This window comes from Grammomys surdaster, unplaced genomic scaffold, assembly GCF_004785775.1.
Source record: "Grammomys surdaster isolate TR1022 unplaced genomic scaffold, NIH_TR_1.0 126158, whole genome shotgun sequence".
NCBI lineage: Eukaryota > Metazoa > Chordata > Mammalia > Rodentia > Muridae > Grammomys > Grammomys surdaster.
In genome coordinates this window covers 284,771-309,053 of record NW_021620966.1, presented here as the reverse complement: position 1 = coordinate 309,053, position 24,283 = coordinate 284,771, and the positions used below count along the sequence as shown (strand labels likewise).

General features: G+C 37.6%; 2 protein-coding genes across 14 annotated transcripts in view; one reads left to right on the top strand and one right to left on the bottom strand.

The window, feature by feature from the left end:
• The window catches only part of Dram2 (DNA damage regulated autophagy modulator 2), a 35,210-nt gene extending 30,705 nt beyond the window's left edge, over positions 1–4,505 (bottom strand). For 9 of the 11 annotated variants that reach the window (XR_003710000.1, XM_028757346.1, XM_028757349.1 and 6 more), the window contains exons 1-2: positions 4,383–4,505; positions 522–650 (exon numbers count right to left, since the gene is read on the bottom strand). The gene's annotated coding sequence lies outside the window, so the exon portion shown is untranslated. Of the gene's footprint in view, positions 1–521; positions 651–3,341; positions 3,384–4,382 lie in introns of those variants that run through there. The other 2 variants (XM_028757347.1, XM_028757351.1) reach the window with 2 other exon arrangements.
• Cept1 (choline/ethanolamine phosphotransferase 1) overlaps positions 4,486–24,283 on the top strand; it is a 42,604-nt gene continuing 22,806 nt past the window's right edge. For 2 of the 3 annotated variants that reach the window (XM_028757342.1, XM_028757343.1), the window contains exons 1-4: positions 4,486–4,622; positions 12,494–12,907; positions 18,510–18,657; positions 20,747–20,888. In XM_028757342.1, coding sequence (XP_028613175.1) covers positions 12,569–12,907; positions 18,510–18,657; positions 20,747–20,888 — 629 coding nt within the window. In that variant the 5' untranslated portion in view covers positions 4,486–4,622; positions 12,494–12,568. Of the gene's footprint in view, positions 4,623–4,821; positions 4,929–12,493; positions 12,908–18,509; positions 18,658–20,746; positions 20,889–24,283 lie in introns of those variants that run through there. The other variant, XM_028757344.1, reaches the window with a different exon arrangement.

Below are 24,283 nucleotides of genomic sequence, written 5' to 3'. Positions count from 1 at the left end.
ATCCGCATGGCAGGAAGAAAGAACTGACTCCCACAGGCTGTTCTCTGACCTCCTCATGTGCACCATGATACATTTGAAGAGGAACCTACATGTGCATAAATACACACACACACACACACACAGAGAGAGAGAGAGAGAGAGAGAGAGAGAGAGAAAGAGAGAGAGAGAGAGAGGGAGGAAGAGGAGAATGAGGAGGAAGAGGGAGAGGAAGAGGGAGAGGAAGAGGAGGAGGAGGAGGAGGAAGGAGAAGGTGAAGAGGAGGAGGAGGAGGAAGGAGAAGGAGAAGAGGAGGAAGAGGAGGAGGAGGAAGAGGAAGAAGAGGAAGAAGAGGAGGAGGAGGAGAAGGAGGAGGAGGAGAATGAGGAGGAAGAGGGAAAGGAAGAGAAGGAGGAGGAGGAGGAAGGGGAAGGTGAAGAGAAGGAGGAGGAGGAGGAGGAAGGAGAAGGAGAAGAGGAGGAGGAGGAGGAGGAGGAGAAGGAGGAGGAGGAGGAGGAGGAGGAAGAAGAGATTGACTTACTAACCTGGGCCAACTTCAGGTTAATTTCAGTTTCTAGTTTTTCAGAGCATGTAGACTGTGAGTGTGAACCTTGAATCAGTAATGGAAGACTTCATACAGAGTCTAGATCTTGATGGTATCTTTATTCCACCACCTGGATATGTGGAGAAAACAGTCATATTTAAGTAATCTCTCTTGGCTAAGAGGGAGAGATTTTCCTGACCCTCCATTCATAGAGTCTGTATAGAGTCTTGAGATTCTGACATTTTGAGAAAAGGTAGTTCAGAGGAAATGAGCTACATAATGAAGAGAAAATGTTTGCTTTTTAGCTTATGAAAACATTTCTGAAATTGTGATACGTTTTGAATAAACTGTAAAAACACTATCTCGAACATGTGACAAGAGTGTGCCATGTGTGACAAGAGTGCCTGCAACCCTAACACTGAGGCAGAAGAGACAAGAATATTCCTGAGGCTCACTAGTCAGCCTCCTCCACACTGCAAATTCCAGGCCACTGAGTCATTCTATCTTTTGGAAAGGTACATGACACCTGAGGCTGCCCTCTGTTCTTAACACCCACAGGCATACATATACACCTGCATTTACAGACAGAGATTCAGACACAGACAGAGACAGAGACAGAGACGGACGGACAGACAGACAGACACATACATACACACACACACACACACACACACACACACACACACACAGAAAGTAGAAAGGCTATCTTCTATATACAGCTATTCCTAAGCTCTTTGCAGGAAGAAGTAAGCAGTTCCTGAGAGAACTGGACTTGCATGTCTATAGCTTTTTACTTCTATAATATGAACATTTAGGAAGGTAAATGAACCAAATGAGAGAGATGCTACTTCACCAACTGCAAACACAGGGACTCATCCATCCTCACTCAGTACTTGTTGAATAAACATAAAACTGACACCAAATCATCTTAACTCCAGTAACGGGTTGGATTTTCTATTTCAGTAAGCAGCGTTATTATTTCCCTTAGATTCCTGCACATCACAGAAACTCTTGCAGAGTAGGCTCTCTCCCCAAAACACTCACACACCACCACGAAATGATGGCAATCCTACTTCTGTAAGTCCTCCCTTCTTCCCTTCTACCCACTGTACAGTGTAACCACTCTTAGTTAGGTTTTCTATTCCTGGTTGGACTGCTTTTCTTCCCCTCCACCCATTCAACCTTGCATTTCCAAATTAACAAGTATTTCCCTTTGCAAAACCTTCTTAAAAGTAAAACTGTGTGATCTCGGGCAAGCTTCAAATTTTATCTCAGCCAGTTCTTACTTTGAAAAATGCAAATATTATCAGCACAGATTGTACCATACAGTAGTTGCTAGAAAGGTACAGTTATTTAAATTAATATATAATAAAATTTCAAATTTCGGTTACTATGCTGTAGTCACCACTATTCAAATGCTCAGACCCAGTCTAATGGCTAGCAACTATACAGGACATTTTCTTATCATGGAAAAGTTCCAGCAGACTCTGCTAGAGAGTCATAGAAGTTACAGTAACAGCAAGGAAAGACCCTAATACTCTGGTGATGTATAACCCATAGTAGCCTTTAATATTGTCTAATATTTTTAGATTACATTTATTTATATTTTATATGTATGGGAGGTAGGGATGAGGGTGGGATGGTGTGAGATGGGGTGGGGTGAAGGCGAGGGCATACATGCCCAGGCATCAGTTTTCTTTTTCCACTATGTAGGGAATGAACTCAGGTCATCAGCATTGCTAGCAAATATCTCACATGCTGAGCCATCTCACATTTGTTAAACCGTCTAAAAGAATAGCTGTTTCAGAGAGGTTTATTCAAATACTAGATGAGATATTACATGTTAAGTTCCTTCATAAGTCGTCAGTAAATACGTGCTCCTTTTCACAAGGTGAAAGATAAACTACCTATTTTATAAGTTCTCAAAATGTCAGTCTTCAGAACTGCCCCAACCAGTTCCCTTCTCAAATCCTGAAATCTTTATACAAAGAAGATATGTTCTTAATTCAACCACATGATTTTAAGCAGCACACAAATATTAGCCAATGAACCAACAGTATCTGTGGCCTGAACACTAGAATGTAGCATTGTGAGCAAAATGTTTCCTTTAATGACCTGATGCTTGAGATTTTTTTTTTTATAATAGTGATGTACCAGCTATAATTTTTAAAAAGTTTTAATTGTAGGAAGTCAGTTTTCTTATTGTTTGGCACAGCAGACACATTTCTCTAACCCCTGAACTTTTTTTTTTAAATTCAAAATTATCACTTTCTAATTATTGGGTTTCAGGAAAATTTCAAATTTAAAATTCTACTTGAAATATAAGTATAAAATACTATAGCAATTCATAAATTACAGTCATAACTACCCATACACAGCTGTGTATGAATTTTTTTGAGGTATGATATACTTGTATGTTTATGCTTTAAAGATTCTAGCTGTTTAAACTGACTGCTTAGAAGCAAGGCAGGGCTTAAAATACTGTTGAAGTATTTCAGAGACAACTGAGAAACTAAAGTAGACAGGATGAGTAATATGGAAGTCTACCAGACTACCAACTAACTGTCCAGCACCTTCCCCTCCCAAAACTAAAGTATGAGAGCAATTCAGACCAAGTGGATTAGAAGTGTAATGGTTAACTATTTTATGGGTCAAAACATTCAAGAACCCTTTTAAAGAGTGTTTGAATAGCAAACAAGAGGCCTTAAGTTCAATTTCCAGAACCAAAAAAAAGAAACCTTTAGAATTACTTAAAAATATATAAGAAAACTTTACACAACAGTAAGAATGTTTAACAAACTATTTTGTATCTCTCACTCACCTTCTCTGCTTACTCTGAAGCTCCAAGAGTCAGAAATCCAGTTACATTTTTTATTTCACAAGCATTTAAAAGCCACTGGTAATAAAATGAACATTTTTATGTTGTCTCTTTTAAGTGGTAACAACAAAAGAATAGTAAAAATGTAAACTCTGGATGTTCCAAGTGAATGAGCAGGTGGCCCCAGGCTATTTTTCAGAGGCGCACACAAACATCAGGCGGCAAACAAAGCATAGCAATGACTATTTTCCTAAATTCTAATATGGCCTCTTGACAAATGTAACATTTTCCATCTAGTTACACAGCCGATAAATTAAATTTTGATAACACAGCACAAATTTGTTGAATTTGGGTATTTCTTTATAAATTAAAATTGGGAAAGCTGGAGAATTTATTCCTGTCTCAGTGCTTTTCAAGGGACGCTGCTGTTAGGTTTCACAGGACTTGTAATTTCCTTTCAACTAGGGACCACTCCCTGAAACACAATCATGGGGTGTAGACTGAGCTCTGTGTAAACACAAGGTCACCACTGATCTCTGTTTTGAACTTCCCCAGCCTCCACCAAGTAGAAATAAGGACACAGGAATGACAAAGGGTATTAGGGCAAAGGTTTCCTTAGCTGATTTTTTAAAAAAGCATCCCCCTGAGTCTTGAAGTACAAGACTCACTTTCTAAGTCTTGTAGTACAAGAGCTTCACTGTGCCTGGCACCAGGAAAGTATAAGGGACACCAAGCTTGGCACGAAACACCGCTGGGGACAAGCTGGTGGTAAAGAGACCAAAGAAAGAAAAAGTAGGACGGCAGCCTAATTGTCATCTCCCGAGATCCGTGGGTTCCCGGAGTTGGCCCGCGACTCCGGTTGTGAGTGTCACGAAGCTCACGGTACTAGGTGAAGCTGCCGCGGTACGCGTGGTTCGCGCGCCCGTGGGACTAAGGGGACTCGCGTTGCGCTCTCGCTCTCGGCTTGCGAACCACCCTTCGACGCAGCACCCGACTAAACAACCCGCTGGCGCCAGGCCAGCCATTTCCCCACCTCCCACTCACCTTCTTTCCTGTCCTGGACCCGCCAGCTCCAGCCTCAAAGTGCAGAACAGGCCCACAGTAGTTGGCTGGGCGGAACCCCGGGGCGCGCTCCCGAGTAGCTCGGTGGCGCGCCGCAACCTTTTCTGAGTCCCCCTCTTTACGGCAATCGTGAAAGTGTCGTGAACGTGCTGCCGCCTATCAGTCACTCAGTCGCCTGGAATCGGAGTTGCTATTTCTAGGCTTGTGCTTGTTGGGTTCGGGGTAAGGCTGCGGGGGCCCGGCCTAGGGAAGGGGCGGGGATGTCGCGGACGTGGCGGGGCGCTTTTCTCCCGGGAGAAGCGGAGCGAGGGCAGGAGGCTCGGGGCTGGACATAACTGGGTAACTGCGGACCGACTAGCTGAAGAGGAACGCCGTCCTTGCTGGCGCTGGGTGGCCTCGCGCGCGGGGTTGTGGGGACGGCGAGGGGCGACGCTGGCTGTCCCGAAGGCTCTGGAATCGGAGGTGGAGGGGCGCCTGCGCGGCATGCGAGCTGTGGTCGTGGGAGGGAGCACCCCAGGCTAACCCCCGGTGAGCCGAGGGCTGGGGCGCTGGCTTCGCGGAACCGACCTTGCCTGGCGGGTCCACACCCTCCTGGCCCGGTGTTGCCAAGTCCACGAACCATGCAGCATCCTGTGCGGTCTTTGCCATCCTTTTGGGAGGTGGCAGTGATGTTTCTTGGCTTGGGCCACGCTTCTTGTTGGGCAACTTTTCTAGAAATTTCAGCCCATATTGACAGGCTCAGAGATTGCCAGCTAGAGTTTTATTTCCGTCGCGTTCTTAGAAGGAGATTGCTGGGGTTTGCCTGTGTTCCTAGGAATGCTTGGCTGAACCTCAAGCTTTACATTTTACCGACTTTGAGTTTTCCAGTTCGGTGCTTGGCATTTTGATACCAGTTTTTGCCATGTTGTATCATTGCTGTTGAATATATGGCTTTGCTAAAACTCTTTAGTTCACCAGGCAACCCCTATTACAGCAGTAGGCAAATCTGTAGCCACTTTTCAACAAGTATAGAAAGACTTCGTTTGTAAGTTGTTAGAATATTTCCTTTCTACTTTAGAACTGTCAGGGATGTGTTCAGATATGTGTGTGTTGAATTGACTGGCTCAAACGCAAAGAAATTGTATAAGACATTTGGAGAATTAGCAATTTAAAACTATCGACATTCGATGACATTTGAAAGCTTTAAAAGCATTTTGCTACATATTTATTCTATGCTGAGAATTGCCACACAACCCTTCCTTGTAAGAAACAGATAAATCCGACTCTCACGTTACCAATTACATTTTATCGCATGTCACTTTCTTTTCTCAGCTACATATTTTGCTTTTTGTTGTTGGGGTTTTTTTTTATTGTTGTTGTACGTTTTTTTGTTTGTTTGGGTTTTTTCTAGACATAGTTTCTCTATGTATCCTTAGCTATTCTGGTACTTGCTGTGTAGACCAAATCCATTACAACTCAGGGATCCATCTGCCTTTCTCTACCTCCTGTGTGCTGGGATCAAAGGTTTGTACCACCACCTGGCCATATTTTGCTCTTTAAACTGGCTTGAAATGCTGGTGGTGTTCGTTTTGAGGGCCATGCGGCACTGTTTTTAAAAGAACAAAAAAATGAATATGGCTCCAGGCTTTTGATCCCCCCTCCTCCAAAGTTATTTCCCTCTTTAAGGAACACAATTTCACTTCAGCAAAACACCAGATCTAAGCAGTGTTACTCAGCACTGTCTGCTCCTAAGTACAGAAAAAGCCCCCTTCCGGACAAACATGTTTTATGTATCATTTGTTAAATAATGCTGAACTTAATCCTGTGATCCTATTAATTTTCTTTCTTTTCTTGCTCTTGTTTTTCTTTCTCTTTTCTTCTATGGTCCTTTCCCCAATAGTTTCAGCCATTAGTACTTTAGTAGTGGCAGAGGTCAGAAAGCTGTGTACTACTGGATTCCATTGAAAAGCTTGTAAACAGACTGCTGAATCAGTGCTGATAAAAGCCTGGCACCCTTGTACTTGGGTGGGGGCTCTGGGGGTGGGGCAGAAGGGAAGTTCTAGAATTTCACACAAGTTGGATATTGTGTAAGTTTACTTTATGGTCTGTTCAGTAGTTGCGTTTTCTATTTCTGTTTTTGTTTCAAATGTAATATGTATCAGATGCTCAACCCCCCCCATCCATGACAAGAATAAGGTGGGTCAGACACTGTTAACCTGTGTTCTTCATGGGAAACTTGAAAACTTACAAATTGATGGATTTTAGTAAATGTATTCATTAAGTATAGTTTCTTTGTCAAACATATATATCTGTGGCTAATGGGAAAATGCTTTTGTTAGATAATGACCCCTTTATGCCTCCAAAAAGTTTATTGAGTGCTACATACTATAACATAGTTGAGGACAAGAACCACTCAACCCCACTCACATACCCTTTTGCATTTCTTGAGAGTGTAGACTGGGATATCTTTCTAGGTCTAGAGCAACCGAGTGCTCATTAAATACTAGAAGAGTCATGCTCAGTAAATACTGATTTTCTTTTTCATGTCAACTATGGTATGAGATTGTGGGAGAAAGAATGTTAACCAGACAGGAATAGGCCCATGATCTTGGAACTTTAAAGAGCGCTGGGGGTAAAGACAAAATAAAGCTCTACAAACAGAAAATCTTCAAAGTAAGATAAGGGCTGCAGGAAAGTAGAGCACTAGAGTCAGGTTGTAGCAGGAGGGAGGGTGTTTACTGAGTACAAGTGGAAAGGTTACCACAGTAGTCAATATTGTAAACTGAATTTCCACAGGCAGCCAGTTTTTTTTTTTTCAGTTTAAAATTACTTTCATAATTATGAAAGCCTGTTCTCAGTTAACAGGCTGTACTCTAAAATTGTGGCTTTGTTACAAGCTCATTGGTAATTTTCCATTCAATCTAAGTAAAATCTCAATGCTTAGCCACAGCCTGTGAACCTCTGCATTCAGTGATGCTTCACACTTTATTTTCCTGTCTGATATACTTTTGTTCTGCTGTTGTGATTTCTTAGGTGCCCAAATAAAGCACACTTTATTGTCTCAGTCTCCATTTCTTGGACTATTCTTTATCCTGCTCTTAAAATACCTAGTTCCCTCCTTTCTTCTGTGATGGGTAGAAAAGTTCCTTCTTTGGTAACTTCTACCCCTATTTAAAACATGTTCTTCCAACTCTTTTCTGTCTCAGCTCTTCATTTTCTGTATAGTATCTGTCTTGCTGTTTGGTGTTACTGCTTGCTTACTGGGTTTTAGTGCCTGCTGGGTGTGGGAGCTTGACCATGCCTGTCTTGTATAGTAGGCACATTTGGAACTTAGAACTTTCCTCTCATAAACGCTACCTTGACTGGTATGTTTCTAGGCTGTCAGCAATAACTTTTACTTTGCTGGGTTATTTTTAACTTTATTTTGTTATGATTTTAATTTCTTGTGTAGTAAAGAAAGATATTTTCTGCATACCTTGTTGGATATAGGCCTGACTCCACACACACAAAACATTAAGCAGTTGAGATAACTTTTGTTAATATTTGTAATGTCTTCCAAATTTCAATTCTCACACTCTTTATTCTTCTCCTAAGCTTCCTTTTGCTGCTGTCTGCTCATTTGGCATGCAGTAGCATTTCATTTGGTAAAATTCAGAGACCCATGGTCTGTTATTGTTTTCCCATTGGCACTAGCTCTTCTCCCATGGGATTGCAGAAGGAAAGGTGGAGATGACCTGGAGCAGTGTCAGCAACTTCTCTGGCTGTTGGCATGGGTTGAAAGTAAAGCAGTCATCAATATGTCTGGGGGTGCTTGTGCCTGAATTTACATTTATAGTGCTGTTACTAGTAGCTGTGCAGAGAGACAGTGTTGCCAGATTGAAATGTTCAAAAACTCATTGCCTTTTTAAAATGTATGGTTTACATAATGACTAGATCAGAAACAATTATTCAACAATGTATTTTTTTAATGAACCTTTAAAAGGGTTAAAAGAAATTAGGTCATGAGGGGAAAAACTTAAAAGGAAAGTATCAGTTTGTCAGATAGTCCTGCCAAATGCTTAAACTTAAAACCATTAGGATCGGTTGCTTGTAGCTATTCAGTGCTAAATTAGGCTAGTACCCTCTGTGTACTGCCTTTAACAAAATAAAAAACAATATGAGAATGAAACAGACTGAGCCAACAAAGTAAAAATGGAAGCTACTAAACCTTTATTTCTTTTTCAAGAGGAATTCCCTAAGATTGCTAAACATAAAAAGAAAAGTATCATCCAATTTAGTTACAGAAAAATTAGCTATTATAGCCATACGTGATGACAGATGCCTATAATACTAGCACTCAGGAGGCTGAGACTGGAGTGATGAAAGTTCTAGGTCAGCTTGGACTACTAGCAAATTCTAGGCCAGTCTGTGCATGCACAGTGAAATCCTATCTTAGAATATGAGGGGAGGAGGAGAGAATAAAGAAGTTAACTACTATAAAGGTAGATGTTTTGGTGATTGTTTGTCAGTCTAAAGTGATAACATTGTTGTTTGCTTTTAAACATTATTTAAACATTGCTGTAGCACAACACCTAAGTAGCTTAAATTATATCTCTGATTATTTTTTGGAGGTTCTTTGGAAATTTGCTTAACTTTTTTTTTAACCAGAAATGGAGATACATGATTGGCAGAGATTTTAGACATATAGGTGGCATTAAAAATTTTGGAATTGAATGTTATATATACAATATATAACATATAATATATATATATATATAATATATGAGAAACCCTGCTATGTATGTGACATTAACATTGTACTCGGTGCAGGGGTGTTCTTCCTGTTTGTTACAACTACTTTCAACTTTTTCCACCTTTTGCCTTAGTCCCTTCCTTTATTATAAGGCTTTATGACATATTTCCTCATTATAAGGCAAAGCCTGCTACTCTCAGGACTACCCTGCAAAGGCAGAATAAACTGGATCTTGTCAACAAAAACAACAGGAGGAGGACAACTGACTCATTCCATTGTTAAGATACCTGAGATCCCAGATCACATTATAAATTACCTTAGTGCACTGTTTCTGGGAACTTCATATTGCTTTCTGGATAGTTTTAACCAGAAGACCACAGTATACCTCTTGGTGTGGTTGGTTTGTTGCCATTGTCATTGTAGTTCCATCAAGCAAGATTTATTCTTGTCTTGTTTTGTTATTAATCTTGTGTTATACTCCTCTTATTCAGTAATGATGGATTCCTCACGAGATTCTTTTCCTTTTCTCTTCATATTTAATCCTTTCAAGAACTTTCTGTTTTCTAGTTTTCAGACTTTGCTTTAAATGAAATTATACCTCTCACCCAAACTAGAGTCTTTTGATTTCACTGAAAACCTCTCAAACTAAACACTGTGTGTATCAACTGGGCATAATGGCATACACCTGTGATCCCAGCTACTTTAGAGGCTGAGGCAAGAAAGTATGCAAATATTCAAGACCAACTGACATAAATAAACATAACGAGATACTATCTTTTTCTTAATTGAAAGACAATTCATACCGTATACTTTTCATACAATACACTTTTCCTCTCCTCCAACTCCTCTCAGATCCTCTCCACCCACCCAACTCCAGGGCCTTTTTTTCTCTCTTTAAAAAACATACAAAAACTCAAGAAATTCACACACACAAACAAAAAAATACATCCATAAAACCACTAAATTGGAAACCAAAATATGCAAGTGGAAGGCCAATTTGACAAAACATCCAAAGCTTAATGAGACAAAACGTCTACAAAAATACCATTCATTTTGTCTTGACCAATTACTCCTGGCTCTACCCTGAAGGATAGTTAATATACCCAGTGAGATGCCATCAGAGAAAACTAATTTTTCCTTTGCAAGTGGGTATCATTTGCAGATAGCTTCTTGGTTAGGGATGGCCTTCATGCCTACCTTTTAGCACTGGGACCCTATTTGACTTGAATCTGTGCAGGCTTGTATGTGCTGTCACAGTCACTGTGGATTCATATATTCATCAGTTATGTTGTATCTGGAGGACATTGTTTTCCTTGGACCCATCCCATTTAGGACTGAGTGCTCCAAATATCTCACCTTCTGCATATTGCACAGGGTAGATTTGTGTATTAGTTCCCATCTACTGCAAAAAGAAGCTTCTTTGATGATGACTGAGCAAGGCATCTATATAGCAGAATGTCATTAGGAATCATTGTGATTTTTAACCTTCTTATATTTTTGGTTGTGAGCCTGGCCTTTAACGGTTAAGCCATCTCTCCAGCCCAATTGTCAACCTTCTTGATGCTGCAACCCTTTAATAGAGTTTCTCATGTTGTAGTTACGCCCAAACATAAAATTATTCTTGTTGCTATTTCATAACTAATTTTGCTACTGTTGTGAATTATAATATAAGTAAATATCTGTATTTTTTGATAGTCTTCAGTGACCTTTGTATAAGGGTAATTCAACCTCAAAGGAGTTGAGACCCACAGACCAAAACCACTGTTTTATCAGAAAAATAGTATTTTGTTTTTCCTAGTGCCATGGTCTATCTAGTCTTAAGTTTTTGGCTAACCTAACAATGTCAAGCAAGCATCTCATGGAGTGGACCTTAAATTTAGTAAGAGAATGGTTAGTTACTGCTACTACTACTACTACTACATTTGTGCCACTGTTGTACCAGAATAATGAAATACCATTTAAAAAAAACAAAGCAAAACAAAATCTCTTAGACTGTGGGTATATTCTGAGTAGTGGATGGGTTGCTTATCAAATAGGAGGCTCTGGGTTTAATACCTAGCACCTCCAAAAGGAAAGTTTCATGTATTCCTTCCTTTGCTGACATTGTCCCTGGTTGCTCCTTCACCCTCACCCCAAAGATAACAAGTTAGAAACTTCCCAGCTACTTTTTTAAACATAAGTGGTCTAGCTGCTGACTGTTTTCTTCTCTTCCATCTCTTACATTGAATCTCTAAGAACTTTCTGTTGATTCTCCCTTCTAAATAGAATTTACTAGTAGACTTAACTGTCATTTGTACTGACATTTTTTTCTCCAATAAAACCATTGAGATCATGAGCTAACTTGTAATTGTTCTATTTTGTCCATTATGATTAATAAATATATAACTGTCCTATTAATATCAAAATGACTCCTATAATTATTTTCTTATATGCTTAATTATAATAATTATGTTGTCTCTAATCTTTTCTAATTCAAGTACAATACTTCAGGGAATAAGTACTCCAAGATCCTTATGGCTGTCACTCCATCCACTTCCTTTGCTTTCTTACTACTTTGACTTCATCAGATCACCTGCTGATACATGTGTATATAGTGCTATTCTTGTAACTTTTCTTTCTGTATACAGTATCACCTGTAATACCATCCATATCCCTCTCCACCAATAAAAGTTTTATCTTTGGATTTAGCTTTAATGGAAATTCTTATATTTGTTTGACAATCACTGAACAACTATGTGATTTGAAAGTGTTAACTAGTCTCTGTCCCTTAATTTCTTTTTTTCTGTAAAAATTAGGATAATTAACATACATACTCTCACACTTCTAGAGTTGTTAAGAGGATAAAATTAACTAATTTATAAAAGGTTTTTATTTTACGGGGTATAGGTGCTTAATAAATATTACCTATGATCATTAAAAAAAAATGTAATTTAAGAGGACGGTGTTGTAACTTAGTGGTAGAACACTTGTTTACAAGACCAGGGGTCTAATCTTCAGAAACACATACACACACGCACACACTCACACATGCAGATGCATATAAAATCATTTTAGCTAAATTATTCATTTTGCTAAGTTCTCACTCATTTTCCATATACTTGTGTATGTGTGTGTGTGTCTGTGTATAAAGTAACTTGCCTGTTTCCAACATTTGATCTCATTGTTAACTAGAAGTAGTGTAAGATGAAATGTGAGCTTCAGAATCAGATAAGCCGTGGAAGTGTATGACTACTAAAGTCCCATAACTTCACTTAAAGGAAGTTTATATATTTCTTAGTAAGAGCTAGAACTAAAATTAGGTCCCTACACTAGCTTCCTGTTTGGTATTAGTTCTGTTAGTCCGACTTTTAAATTTTAATTTACTGATAATATATCTCCCCAGCCCCCAGGTAAATAACCACAGAAAGCTACCAGACAAGATAATTCATTGTCTCCAAGTAGAAGAAAACCGAGATCCATGAGTGGGCATCGGTCAACAAGGAAACGATGTGGAGAATCTCACCCAGAGTCCCCTGTGGGCTTTGGGCATATGAGTACTACAGGGTGTGTATTAAATAAATTGTTTCAGTTACCAACACCACCACTGTCAAGACACCAATTAAAACGGCTAGAAGAACACAGGTATCAGAGTGCTGGACGGTCCCTTCTGGAGCCCTTAATGCAAGGATACTGGGAATGGCTAGTTGGAAGAGTACCCTCGTGGATTGCCCCAAATCTCATCACCATCATTGGACTATCAATAAATATCTGTACAACTATTTTGTTAGTCTTCTACTGCCCTACAGCTACAGAGCAGGTAAGAGTAACAATAGGAATGTTTGTTATAATCCAGAAATATTGTAATTGGAATTGTTAGGTCATTTTATATAAACACAAAATATTCTCATGGCTATTTGCTAGCTATTTTGAATATCCTATAAAGACTTCAATGAATTTCATAAGTCCTCCTTACTTTATATACTGCTGTTGCTTAACAGAAACACAAAGAAAGGGGTATTTGAGATGGCATGGGTGTAAGCAAGGCTTCTCAAACGTGTTTTCTCATTTCTTATCCAGGTATGTTGTCAGATGCCTGTGCCACAGCACAGAGGAAGCTGAGACAGAGAGATTATGAGTTGGAAGCAAGTGGTGCTTCATAGCAAATTTGAGACAAATCTGATCTGACCATTTGTTCCACATACATTTTATATAGCTTTTTTTTCATTTATTAGCACACTTTTATTCACTCACTGATTCAATGTATATAGCTTTTTTTAAATTCCTCTTTTATTATGCAAACATGATTAATATAGAGTGTGTGGATACATTTCTAGTTTCTTCTCTTTTGGAGACAGAATTTTACTCTAAAAGTCAAGTTGGCTTCAGATTTCATAACTTCCAGTCTTGTGCTGAGATTACAAACACACATCACCATGCTTGGCTTATTTTCTCAAATAGCTTGCTATATTTCAGTCAGGATACTGACATAGCAAAAACCAATACAATTGTATAATGACATTGCATGTCCTTTGAGCTGTTTCACTTCTGGTTGTCTGAAGCCTGAACTCGTGATTCCAAAGGATTTGATCTAGGTTTATGTATCCTTAAAAGAGAACAGCAAGGAGGTGGTTGGTTGCAATGGAAGGATTCTAATAGTCCTAAACGACACTAGAAAGAGGATCAGGGAGTAAGAGAGTTTAAGAGTGACTCAAAACATTAATAATTTAGTAAACACTGCAGAATGCACTAGGTAACCCTGGTTCCCTGTGATGCTTTTCTTGCAGTTTTCTCAAGTGATTTGGATTTACTTGAGTACAGAGTAGAAAATGCTCTTACCTCAGAGAAGTTCTAAAAATTGCTGTGCAGAAGCATCAAGATGAAAAATGACTTCAGCACTCTTTCAGTGCTCTACATGGAAGGGATGATGTCCTTCAAAGCTGCGTGCTAGAAATACTTGTTAGAGTTAGCTCAAAATACATTAAACTAAGTCACAGCTATCTTCTGTGATAAGTCTGTCATCTCTGTGGTAGCAGTAAGATACCTAAGTCTAACCCTTTTTTAAGTCTTATTTGTAATGTTGTGAGATTAATGTATGCAGGATGTCTAGCATACAGTGCTCAGTAGATAGGAGCTGATGATTGTTTCATTTGGTCAAAGATTAAGTATATAACTTCTTCCCAACAACTCCCTCCCATTCCTGATTTCCTGATATATACTTGACTATTGATTATATATATACTTGATATTCTTGATTTCTATGATATATACTATGTAGAACAGACATCTAAGTCCTCCTTGAGTTTTTGTATTTTGTTTATCGATATTTTAAAATCAAAATTCTATAAATTTAACACCCAAATTTTATTGTATCTGATTCTTTTAGGTATTTTACCAGAAGTGGTGGCAAAGATCTGTGTACATGTGTTATGAGTGTTTTATACATTTCTGTGCTAAAGATTATTTAACCTTTTGGTTTTTTAATAGTTTTTAGATTACTATATAATCACATCATTTTTCTTTTTTCCTCCCTCTAAACTCTCTGCATCTAGATACGAATCATACTAATAGAATGAAGTTCATTATTTGAATGGCTTTAACTGGCTTTGGTTTTTTTGTTTTGTTTTGTTTTGTTTTTTATTTTTTTTGAAAAGATAACTGGTAGATGGATTAAAAATAAAACTAAATTAATCAAATTCTCCAGATAGAATTGGTGACCTCATTTATAAATGGAGTGCCAAAATATCCCTTTGATATGTTTGTTACTAAAATATTTAAATTGCATCACCTTAGGAGCTTAGATTTTGTTTGTTTCTTTTGTTGTTGGTTTTGGATTTTTGTTGTTGTTTGTAGAGACAGAATCTTCTATAACTATGATTATAAACAAGTGCTACCATGCCCACTAGGCTTTTGTTTAATTGCTGTTATTTAGTTTAACATTTTATGATCCAGAGAGGTAACTCAGTAGTTAAGAGATATTACTCTTGTAGAGTTATGCCTTTAGAACTCAAATCTGGCAGCTTATAACCGCCTGTAATTCCAGCTCCAGGGGATCTGACAGTTTCTTCTGGCTTTCATGGGCACCTGTACTAACATGCATATACCCACACATAGACACATTTACATACACATAATTACAAATAATGAAATAGTTTCACTGTGTCTCTGTTTAGTTTCTGTTTCCATGATCTGTCCATTGGTGAGAGTGGGGTGTTGAAGCCTCCCACTATTATTGTGTGAGGTCCAACTTGTGCTTTGAGCTTTAGTAATGTTTCTTTTACAAATGTATGTTGGTATTCTGCCTACATGTCTGTGCAAGGGTGCCAGATCCTTTGGAATTGGAGTTACAGACAGTTGTGAGATGCCATAAGGGTGCTGGGAGTTGAAATTGAATCCTCTGGAAGAACAGCCAGTGCTCTTAACCTCTGAGCCATCTCTGCAGCCTGTATTGCATGTTTTATACACATGAATACTAAACCTGAGTTGTTCCGTTACTAGTGAGTTTTATTGAGTTGCCAGTTTGAGGAAAGCTTGTCAAGTAGCAGAAAAGGCAGTGGTGGGAGGCACGGGAAGCAGCTGTTCATGTTGTATCTGCAGGCAGGAAGCAGAGAGAGATGGATGCTGTTGCGGAGCCACCTTCCTCCATTTTCCCTTCTCAGTGTAGGATCCCAGTGCTTGGGATGGTACCACCCATATCCAGGGTGGATCTGGTCTACTCTCCTCAGTTAACCTTTTTGGAAACAGCCTCATAAATATATACCCAGGGATCTGTTTCTAGGACGATTCTCAGTCCAGTCACTTTGACAATGAAGATTGACCATCACACCCAGTTTTCCTTACTGTCCTTGAATTTCTACAAGATTTGGCAAATTGTCTTTCTTACGTTCCTATCAGAGTTAATAGTACCTTAGTGGTATGTGTACTCCTATTTTTGCCAGGCTTTTAACTAAGCTAAGAGCACACTTGGAGTAAGAGGTTTATTTTGAAGACAAAACAAAAAAAATCCTGAGAGTTGTAAAGTAATAGGAATGAGGAAAAAGTAATTAAATATTAGGTGCTTTTACAGATTTACAGAAAGGAAAGAAAAGATAAAACCAAGAAAACCGTAGTCTCTACTTCTTGTGCTTATAATTGTTACTTTGCTTTTTCCTGACGTTGTGTACACATTAATAGTTGAAGGCATCTGTTTTCATAGTAATGCTCTAGTTCACCAAAATCCTAAGTAGGCCCCAAGAAGGTCCTGTGTTTTATTTAGCTCTCCAAAGCAGAACAATTCAGGATGCTGAGTCCTTCAGGAAGAAGGAATAATAATAGATCTGAGTCCAAAAGAGGGGCTCCTTAGTCACAAAGGGTTCCTTGGCCATTTCAGTCTGCTTACATGCCCATCATATTACACACAAAGTACTGACTTCAGGATTTGTTGGCTTCAGAGGAGGATGTACTGTGTGGTCCTTTTTATAGCCTCAATGTTAAGTCTGGAGCACCAAGAAAATGTTTAAGGGAAGATCATTATTGTTTAAAAACTAAGTTATAAGTAGATTTCTATCAGAGAAAAATCTCTTTCCAGTATAGCATATATTGAATGTTTTATAACTTAAATATTAATATCATGTAACTGGAAAACTACTAAGAAAATCTTGTGATAATAACATTTTATTCATAGTCTAGACTGGAAGACACACAACATTTAAATCAATATCAGTGGTTCATTTTTTAAGAAATTACAAAATATTCTTTAATGGTGTATCTATAAATATTTGAAAAATAATGTTCAAGGCCTCTGTGAACCAGAGCGTTATTGCCCTGGTGTTTCTCTATGAACCCTTGTAAGAGCATGTTCAAAACAAGTTTCTTGATACAGAAAATGGGAAAGTATTTCTATTGTTGGCTGTTCTCAAACATTCTCAGTATGCATTCACCACATTGGGCACCAGAAGTCCTGCAGTGAAGAAGTGAGAAATATGTTTAATGCTGTTGAACCTAGTATTTCCCTAATGAAATGAAGGGAAACTATACTACTTTTTTTGTGGTTTTGATTGTTTAGGCAGCATTTCCAGGTATGGTGACATACTCCTGTAATCTCAGGTCTTTGGAGGGAGGTAGAGGCAGGAGAATCAGGAGTTTTAGGCTAGCCTCGGCTACCTATAATTTTGATTCCAGCAGCCTGGACTATATCTGACTCCTACTCATACAGTTCTTGGTCAGGCGTGTACTACAGGTCTGTATATGCAGAATTTTGAAGGCAGAAGCAGAAGGATTGGAAGGCCACATTTGGCTATATAGAGAGTTTGGGGATAGACTAGGCTATGTGATTCCTTATTTTAAAACAATAAAAATGAAAACAGACTTAAGAGGCCCAGGCTGTCCATGATAGCTGTGAGGCCAAGGTTAACCTTGAATGCCTGATCCTCCTGCTTTCACCTCCCAAATGCTAGAATTATAAGTAGTCCTACCATGCAGGACTAGTATGCTGATTACATGCTGGGAGGAATTTAGAGGAGACAGTGTAGTCCTACCATGCAGGACTAGTATGCTGATTACATGCTGGGAGGAATTTAGAGGAGACAGTGTAGTCCTACCATGCAGGACTAGTATGCTGACTACATTCTGGGAAGAATTTAGAGGAGACAGTGTAGTCCTAAATGAGAGTTCTGAAAAATTCCTGGAAAGTACAGTCCTCCTTTAATATTTGTAAAGGATTGATTCTATAACAGAAATTAAAGCCTGCAGATGCTTAAATAGCTTCTCTAAAATTGTCTGGCAAGCATATAAGCCACATGCACCATTCCATATTCTGTAAAGAATCTCTGGATTACTTGTAATGTTGAATACAATGTACATACCCCTAAGTAGATATGTGTGGTATTATTTTAAAAAGTAAGAAATATGTCTGTCTGTATTTGGCACAGATGTAGATTTTTATACTTTAGAACTTGGGCCGATTGAATCCCTGGTTAGCGAACCCAAAGATACAGGGGAACCCAGAAACACAGGAGATCTATTGTACTTAATGGAGACCTTCCTGAGCACCCTTAAAAATAGGGAATTTATTCTGCTAACAATCCCAGTTACTTCAGGCATCAGTAAGTGCTTTGTTACTTAGTGTTTCAGTCATCTCTTCCACAGCTTTCAACCAGGAATACTTGTAGAGAATGAAGAGAAAATTGGGCTGGAAAGATGGGCTCAATGGGTAAAAGCAGTTACCTCTTTGTCTGAAGACCTTAGTTAATTCCTGAACTTACCTGGTGGAAGAAGAGAACCTCTGACCTCTACATGTTCTGTGCATGCTCACAGGAGCATGCACACACATACACACTAAGTAAACATGATTGACATGAAGACTAAATATCTGATGTTAAAGAAACATTTAGCCAAACCTAATGATGAAACTATCTGAGTGTTGTCGTTGTCTTATTTCACAGGCACCTCTGTGGGCTTATATTGCTTGTGCTTGTGGCCTTTTCATTTACCAATCTCTGGATGCTATAGATGGGAAACAAGCCAGAAGAACTAACAGTAGCTCTCCTTTGGGAGAACTGTTTGATCATGGCTGTGACTCACTATCAACAGGTATTGTTGCTTTTTAATGCTGAGAATTATTAACTGATAGAAACAATGTAATAATCAATGTTGTGATAAATAAATTTAGTTCTTAAACAGATAATTTTTTATATTAAATTTTAGTGCATTTTTTTGAGACTTATGGTTCTGGTTAGTACTTATTCATTGTTGGCATTATTGGGAAACTTATTTACTTGGTTTGTTTTATTTTTTATTTTTATTTTAACTATTTTTCCAGTGCTTGGGGTTCACACCCAGGGCTTTGCATATGCTCAGCTAGGCAAGCCCACTACCTCTACTATCTCCATTCCAGGACCTTTTCTTTTTAAAATATTATAGTATAATTGTCGTTATCACAGATCTCATAGTTTTAGAGAAAAGTACAACAGTGGGTGACTGGTAGTCCATGTCCTTGTATTTAAATGAATCCTAAGTGTAGATAGTTAGGAGTCCATTATACATTTGAATTTTAGATACATAGTAAGGGCCTGGATAAAGACTGATGTGGTCAAGGCTGGAGAAGTGGCGTACAACATGAGGATTACAGCTAATAATAAACACTGTGTTATGTATTGCTAATTTACTAAGGATAGATTTTAGGTGTTCCACCACAATGGTGATGTGCAGATTAATTTTCTTAATTCAGTGTGTACAGACATCAGAACACCCTGTTGTATAATTTTTTAAAAAGCTAGAAGAAAAAGTGCTGGCAGTGGTTTCGGTTAGCATAGTTGAGGTATAGGTGATATGTCTGTATTTGTAATATGCTGCGAGTTTTTCAAATAATACTTGAGTGTATTTTTTAGAAAAAAATTATAAATGAAATTGAGGTGTGCATTTTGGTGTACATATAATGGTCCTATCACCTGAGAAGCTACAGTAGAGTTAACATAAGTGCAAGGTCAGCATGAGTTGTGTGGCAAGCATTAGGCTGGCCTGGGCTACTTAATAAGTTCCTCTCAAAATCACAAACAGAATGAATTTCTAACTAGTATTCCTAACAGAAGTGTTTCCGTCCTTATTTTAATTTTATTCTTGAGTTGTTGTACTGGTTGGCATGGCATTTAAAAATGTTTTTGAATTCTTGCATGTTTTGTGTCTTGAGTCCAGAATTGCATTTCAGAATCATTACTTTATTGTGTTCTGATGGTAGCCTGCATGTTAAAGGAAGAAAAGCAACTAAGTAAGTCAGATTAAGGAAAACTTCAACTTTTCACTAAGTGAAAACTATTTGGGTAACTTGAAAGACTATTAGAATTTAATGAGGAAACTGCAGGATGCCAAGTATCTTATTCTTGAAAGTTGAAATGATAGTCATTTCACATTGTAGTTTGAGTTTCAAACTAATAGGGAACCTTTTTCCTATATATGAGACATAATGATACCTGCTACATAAGAAAAGACCCTTTTCTACTCTGAAGCAAGTGGGCCCCTTTGATGCTTGTTGAAGCTCTTTTTTCTTTTTGTTTTGTTTCTGACTCTCTCTGCTTAAATGGCTTGTGCTTTTTGGGGGAGGTGGTGTTTGTCGATTTTATTTTATAAACTGAGTGTGTGTGTGCATGTGAGAACCCCAGTACAGCTGCTTTCAGATGCCAGATGAGGAATCAGACCCCTGTCGCTAGGCTGTGACCTCTGAACTATCTCTCAAGTCCCTGTTTGTATTTTATTTTATTTTATTTTATTTTATTTTATTTTATTTTATTTTATTTTATTATTTTTTGGGACATGGCCTCCCAGTGTAACTAAAGCTGGTTTTAGTCTCTTCCTCCTGCCTCAGCTTCCTGAGCCTTGAGAGAGGTATGTGCTTGGTAGCATTTGCAGCACCCTGAAACCTTTTACTACTCAGTTAGTACTACTGTCACTAAGTAAGCAAAATTCTCAAAAATATGTTAAAGTGTTTTAGTTGCTTTGGAGAACTTTGCTTCAGCTAAGTGATCTAAAAATCATAAAAAGTGAAATGAAATAAGACATTGAAATTATGGTGTAAAAATGCATAAATATCACATAACTGAAAGGAGGAGATTATCGGTATCTCATCTGAGGTGATTTTCAGCTCCATTGATGCCATTCATTTTTCACCCTCATTTTTCTTCTGCAGTTTTTGTGGTTCTTGGAACTTGTATTGCAGTGCAACTTGGGACAAATCCTGACTGGATGTTTTTTTGTTGTTTTGCTGGGACATTCATGTTCTATTGTGCACACTGGCAAACGTATGTTTCTGGAACATTGCGATTTGGAATGTAAGTAATACTTAATGGAAATTTTCTTGTTGCTTTCAAATATGGAGAATATTACTTATAGATATTAAGATATTATATAGATACAATATTATATATTATAGATATATAGTATTAAGATTTATTCAAATCACTAAACTAACTTAAAGTTTTAAAGTAAACTATTTAAAACTGTTTTCTCTTTGTCATATGTCTCTCTGTATTCCTTTGGGAACAAAGTACCAGAATCATCCAGTACGCATTTTGAAAGGATAAAAGCAGTAGGCCCTCACTCATCTTCACAAGTCTTTTCAAATTTTCTTTTTTACCTGACTGTCTTTTGACCTTAATTCCATATCTTATTTTGGCATATAAAACTTATTTTCAAGCAAGAGTTTCTGAACTGCAGTGATCGGCTCAGTGGTTAAGCGCATGTGTGCTCTTACAGAGTACCTGAGTTCAGTTCCTAGCACTCAGTAAGTGCAGTTCCATCAGATCTGAACCTCTTTTCTAGTAAATCATCACATAATTAAAAATAGAGTTTTGGTTTTTGTTTTTAGAAAAGGAAGAGTTTTTGAAAGCAAGAAACTAACCTTTTCTTTAAATACTGTGGTTTAGTTATGTTTTAGTATTTTATACTGTTTTATTTACAATTCTACAAAAGAATCATCTTTTAATAATTTGTGTAATACTACAGTATTTTTTCTGCCAACAAAATATCTGATATTACAGATATTACAAATGAAATACATATAAACATTTTTGTCTTGGATGGAGAGCTTGTACCTGCTGATCAGTTCTTTTCCTAATGATTAATGTAAGCTAGTCTTAGAATGTGATTAAGGATGGCATTCGCCATCTAGGTTTTGCTTTTTGTTTGTTCGTTTTGTTAGATTTATTTTTATTTGATTTGTATGGATGTTTTGCCTGCATATATAACTATATCACATCTATTAAATGTTTTCATAAACAGAAGGGGACATCAGATCCCTTGGAACTGTAGTTAGAGATAGTTGTGAGACACCTGTGGGTACTAGGTGAGCCATCTCTCCAGCCCCTACCATCTGGTTTTTAATTAATTACAATAGATCCTATTATTCTTTCCTTTTGGTTTGGAATAAATATACATTTTTAAAAGAAAGACTACATTAAAGAAATGTCAAACTAAAAATGTCTGACTACAATGTAATTTTAGCATAGTCCCTGATCCCTAATGGTCTTATTTATTTATTTATTTATTTACTTACTTACTTACTTACTTAGAGTACCAGCAAGAATTGTTTTAATAGACCTCAAAAGGCTAGACTACTTAGAAATTTACTTGCTTTCTTTTGCTAAATTTTCAAGAATAGAACTTAGGGACCATTGAGATAGCTAAACAAGTAAAGGCCCAAACATGCAGTAAGAGTAAATTTGTAGACAACTTTTAAACTTAATAAAATACATGGTTACTAATATTTTGGTGTTAAATTTTTAGAAGAAATCTCTTGAGTAATTTCAAAGCAAAGAGTTTCGAGAATATGTTTAAGGTCTTTTAAGGACTATCAGAAGACAATGGCATGATGTACATATTAATATTCTGTCTATGTCTTCATCAGTCATATGGAGTAATTCATACTCAGAAAATTTTAGCCTTCTAATTTAAAGAAAGCAGGGATTGAATTTTTATAGTTGCTTTGTTTTCAGTAATGTTTTCATAGCCTTTGTCTTATAATATTTTCACAGTCATTTTCTGCTTTAGGTAAAACCACAAAATGTTGTTAAAAATTCTAAGATCATTTGATTTCCATAATCCAGTTGTAGTGCTGCTGGGTTTTCAGAAATCCATGATGGTTTCTATCTAGATCTCACATCCTTCATGGCGCATTTCTTATGGTTTCAGGGTTTTAGGTGTTGTTTGGACCTTTGGACTTAGGGAGCAGGGTATTTTGGGTACTGAATCTCTGTTGGATTTAACTTCAACTTCATTTACAAACCAGTCTTTGTTCAGTTTTCTCTTTCCCCTCATAAGAAATGCTATGCCAGCTATATGGTGTAGAACTGAAGAGAGCAGGAATTAGTCATGAAAGTAGTAAACAAAGAAACAAAAAACAGTAATAGACAGTAGTCGTGGGAACAGTCTGCTAACACAGCTTCATATCTTGCAGTCTTAGAAATGCCTGTGATAAAGTTCTGACTTGGAAAGCTGTGCAGTCCCATGTGGTTAGCTCATAAGATGACTGTAAGGGAGTAGCAGAGATAAGACTGACGAAGACTCAGAAAATCTGTTGCTTTTTCTGCTTTCCCAAGTAATTTGGCTTTTATCCTGATCTGCAAGGAACTTTTATAAAACCTAAAGCTAGGAAATAACAAGAAATACCTTTAGAAATACCTGGCAATGTGACAGAGAGTAAACTATGATTAACTGTAACAAAAGCCAAAAGCCCCCTTAGTAAACATCAGCATAATTAACCTGAGGTGCTGCAAAGCCTGTACTAACACAGGGGCGATATTCTTGTGGGAAGGGGGTAGATAGGAGAAAGACTTCAGAGGTAGACACTATAGGATAGAGTCTTTATTTAGGTGTAGGGAATGAATAAAAGTTCAGATATTACACTGATGTCGCCACAATTTCCCTTCGTTGAGAGATTGTATGGAAAGTGGAGAAAGGCATTTTAGGAGAAGAAACCTATTTAAGTGGCAGATTCTAGCCAGAAAAATGTTTTTAAGGGATGTTATTATTATAAGTAGAATTAGAATGGCAGAAAACTTAGCGAGGAGGCTTGGAAAGAAGGCTATGAACATATTTGAACTAAAATGGGGGAAGATTCTTATTAAAATAAAAAGCCAGGAGATTCATGAATTTCAAGAACAAACGATGCTTGGAGCTGCCAGGATTCACATCAAGAATAGAAAAGTATATTCTGAATTTGGCATTGTGAATGATCCATAGTAGTTTCTGTGTAGAGGTGAAGTAAGGACTAGATTTTAGTGGGATAAATAAGTTAACATTTTATTACAGTCTCCATCACATTACTCATAAAATATATAGAGGAGAGAATAAAGGACACCCCCCACAGAAATTAAGCATGCTATAGAAACTACTAGAAATTACCGAGAAACAGAGAAAATAAGAATGATTTGTGAAGCAAGATAGATAGAGATGTAAGACTGTAAGTATTCTAGAATAGGCATATAACTGAGTGGTAGAAAGCTTGTCCAGTATACCTGAAGTCCCAGGTTCAATCCCTAATATTGCCAATAGTTAATTTAATGTAGTACAGAAAAACACTAGAGGATAGAGAATATATAAATACCCCCAGTACTACTAGAGTTCACAACAGTTCATATATTTGTCTCATGACCATATATAGTTAAGTATAGGATAGATTAAATTCAGTCAATTTTGTATACATGAAAGAGAAAATATTCTTTTTGCC